The following is a 2428-nucleotide window of genomic DNA, read 5'->3' as shown; positions in this document are numbered from 1 at the left end:
AGTTAAACCCATTTTCCTACAAATGTCACGATTCACGGTTCTTTATGGCTGTATAAAATTTCATTGTGTATTTGTGCCACATTTTTCTTATCTAGTTATCTGCTGATGGACATCTAGGCCAGTTCCCTTTCCTGGCTATTGTGCGGCAATATACGTGGATGCACATCTCTGGTGGAGGCTGAGTTAGGTTCTGCTGGGTGTGTACCCGGGAGTAATACAGCTAGGCCACACGGTAGTTCTAGTTTTAGGGTTTTGAGCCACCTCCACACTGATTTCCATAGTGGCTGTACCGGTTTCCATCCCAACCAGCAGTGTATGAATGTTCCTTTTCCCCAACAGAGTTTGCTCTCCATTGTTTTCTTGATGATGGTCGTTCTGGCTAGGCTGCGATGGGAGGCAGAGGCAGCCTGAGTTTGCATGTCCCTGATGCTAAGACCATCGACTTGTGCATTGGTATCACATTTAGGCTTTATAAATTTTTTTCCACGTGAAATTATGCTACTTTACAGCCCTGACTTTGAGAACAGGTAAGTGGCTTATCCTTAGCGCTGTTCTTAGTATTGCCCTTAACCTTGTTCTTGTGCCGAGGCAGGCTAAGATTTGGTTTCATCTTGCTGTCATTTGTGATTTGTCAACTGTTTCTCTAGGCACTTCTATGTCTGAAAGGCTTGGTCCCTGATGTGGTGCTACTAGGTTGTGTAGGCCTGACGGGGGTCCTTAGGTCACTTACGATATGTTCTGAAGAGGATTGTGGGACCCTGCTTCTTCCTCTTCCTCCCGGTTTCCAGGCCCATTGTTAACCCTTGCTCTGCTTTATACTCCCGCTCTGAGGAGCTGTTCTTACTAGATACCCAAAGAATTGAGGCCACCTAATCCTAGACTGGGTTGCCCTGTTTTCTCTTTGTTTTATTTATTTATTTGCAGTGATGGAAAGCTACGAGTTCATGTGCCTGTAACACCATAGACCGTGCTCTACCTGCAGCCCTGAGCTACCTGTTGTGGCTCAACTCACGGTTAGCAAACACTAACCACTCAGCCTGCTGGACATCATGGGGCACAACCAGTGAAGGGAGTCATCCAATATGATTTCCAGTGTCGTTGACTTCTTCTTCTTCTTCTTCTTCTTCTTCTTCTTCTTCTTCTTCTTCTTCTTCTTCTTCTTCTTCTTCTTCTTCTTCTTCTTCCTCCTCCTCCTCCTCCTCCTCCTCCTCCTCCTCCTCCTCCTCTTCTTCTTCTTCTTCTTCTTCTTCTCCTTCTTCTCCTCCTCCTCCTCCTCCTCCTCCTCCTCCTCCTCCTCCTCCTCCTCCTCCTTCTTCTTCTTCTTCTTCTTCTCTTTTAATCAGTAACAATAACTTTATTTTCTAACAGGTAATTTTCCAACTCAGAAAACACAGAACTGGATCACTTGGCCCTTTCTCTTCTTTTCTCCTCCCAGTTCAAAATGTTTGCATCTCTTAATGGCCAGCGTCCTCTTGGATCTGCAGTTGGGCTCGACACACTCAAGGCTGAGCGCAATCTTCTCTGTGGTTTTGGCCTTCTTTCGGAAAATTGGCTTTGTCTGCCCGACGTAACCATTCAGCTTCTGATTGTAGCGCAGCTTTCCTTGGGCGTACAGGGAATCCTTGCCCTTTTTACACTGGGTCACTTTGTGAGGCTGATGCTTGCCATATTTCTTACAGAAAGTCCTCTGGGTTTTAGGTACATTGACCATCTTTACAGTAGAGGTGTCTATGCGATGAAAATGAGAGACCCGGCGTCCAAGATCACCGCTTCAGCCACATGAGCAGAACTGGAAAGGGCTGTCTTTGACTTCTTAAAGGGACACAATAATGTGAAATAAAGAGATCATCTAGGCCTTTGGGATGGGGCATTGGAGCAGAGCACTTGCTCAATGAAGCCCTGGGTTCAGTGTTCAGCTCAATTAGAAACAAGGAAACTGTTTGGTTTAAATGGTTAGCAATAATCATTTAGCTGTGTTAATCCACTTTCATTACGTAATTTAAAAGTTGTGTTGTAATTATCTAGTCACATGTAGTTGTGGAAGCTTATGACATAAACAATACCATATACCCTTCACCCAGTTTCCCCACAGAAACACCTGCCTTGCTATAGTACAATAACATATGCAGGAAGTGGACACAGATTCATAGTCTGTGTCAATACATTCATATTGAACCTTTCACACATTTCGCCAGCTTTATAAATGCTTGCATGTGTAGCTCAACCCTTAAAGTTTATCGCACGGACAAGTTCATGTGACACATGGGATAACGAGGATCCTCCTGGCTATTCTGGCGTCACCAGAGCCGCTCCAGGAATGACATATTACTCCTCTGCAGTAAATGTCACACAGTGGATTGTATGGTGAGCACACACTTAGTTTCCCGAGAAACCAATCATGCTAGTCTTTTCCAGAGAGCCTGTACCA

General features: G+C 44.9%; 1 protein-coding gene across 1 annotated transcript; it reads right to left on the bottom strand.

The window, feature by feature from the left end:
* Nucleotides 1–1381: 1381 nt before the first annotated feature.
* Nucleotides 1382–1711, bottom strand: LOC118573006 (60S ribosomal protein L36a-like). Its single transcript, XM_036172989.1, has one exon. The coding sequence runs from the start codon at nucleotides 1709–1711 to the stop codon at nucleotides 1382–1384; it is 330 nt and encodes a 109-aa protein (XP_036028882.1).
* Nucleotides 1712–2428: the final 717 nt, after the last annotated feature.

This window comes from Onychomys torridus, chromosome 23 (assembly GCF_903995425.1).
Source record: "Onychomys torridus chromosome 23, mOncTor1.1, whole genome shotgun sequence".
Lineage (NCBI taxonomy): Eukaryota > Metazoa > Chordata > Mammalia > Rodentia > Cricetidae > Onychomys > Onychomys torridus.
The sequence above is the reverse complement of the archived record's forward strand: the minus strand, read 5'-3'. Positions and strand labels throughout refer to the sequence as shown.

Excerpts from the sequence above, each read along its gene's own strand:
- LOC118573006 (XM_036172989.1), bottom strand. The coding sequence starts at position 1,711 with ATGGTCAATGTACCTAAAACCCAGAGGACTTTCTGTAAGAAATATGGC.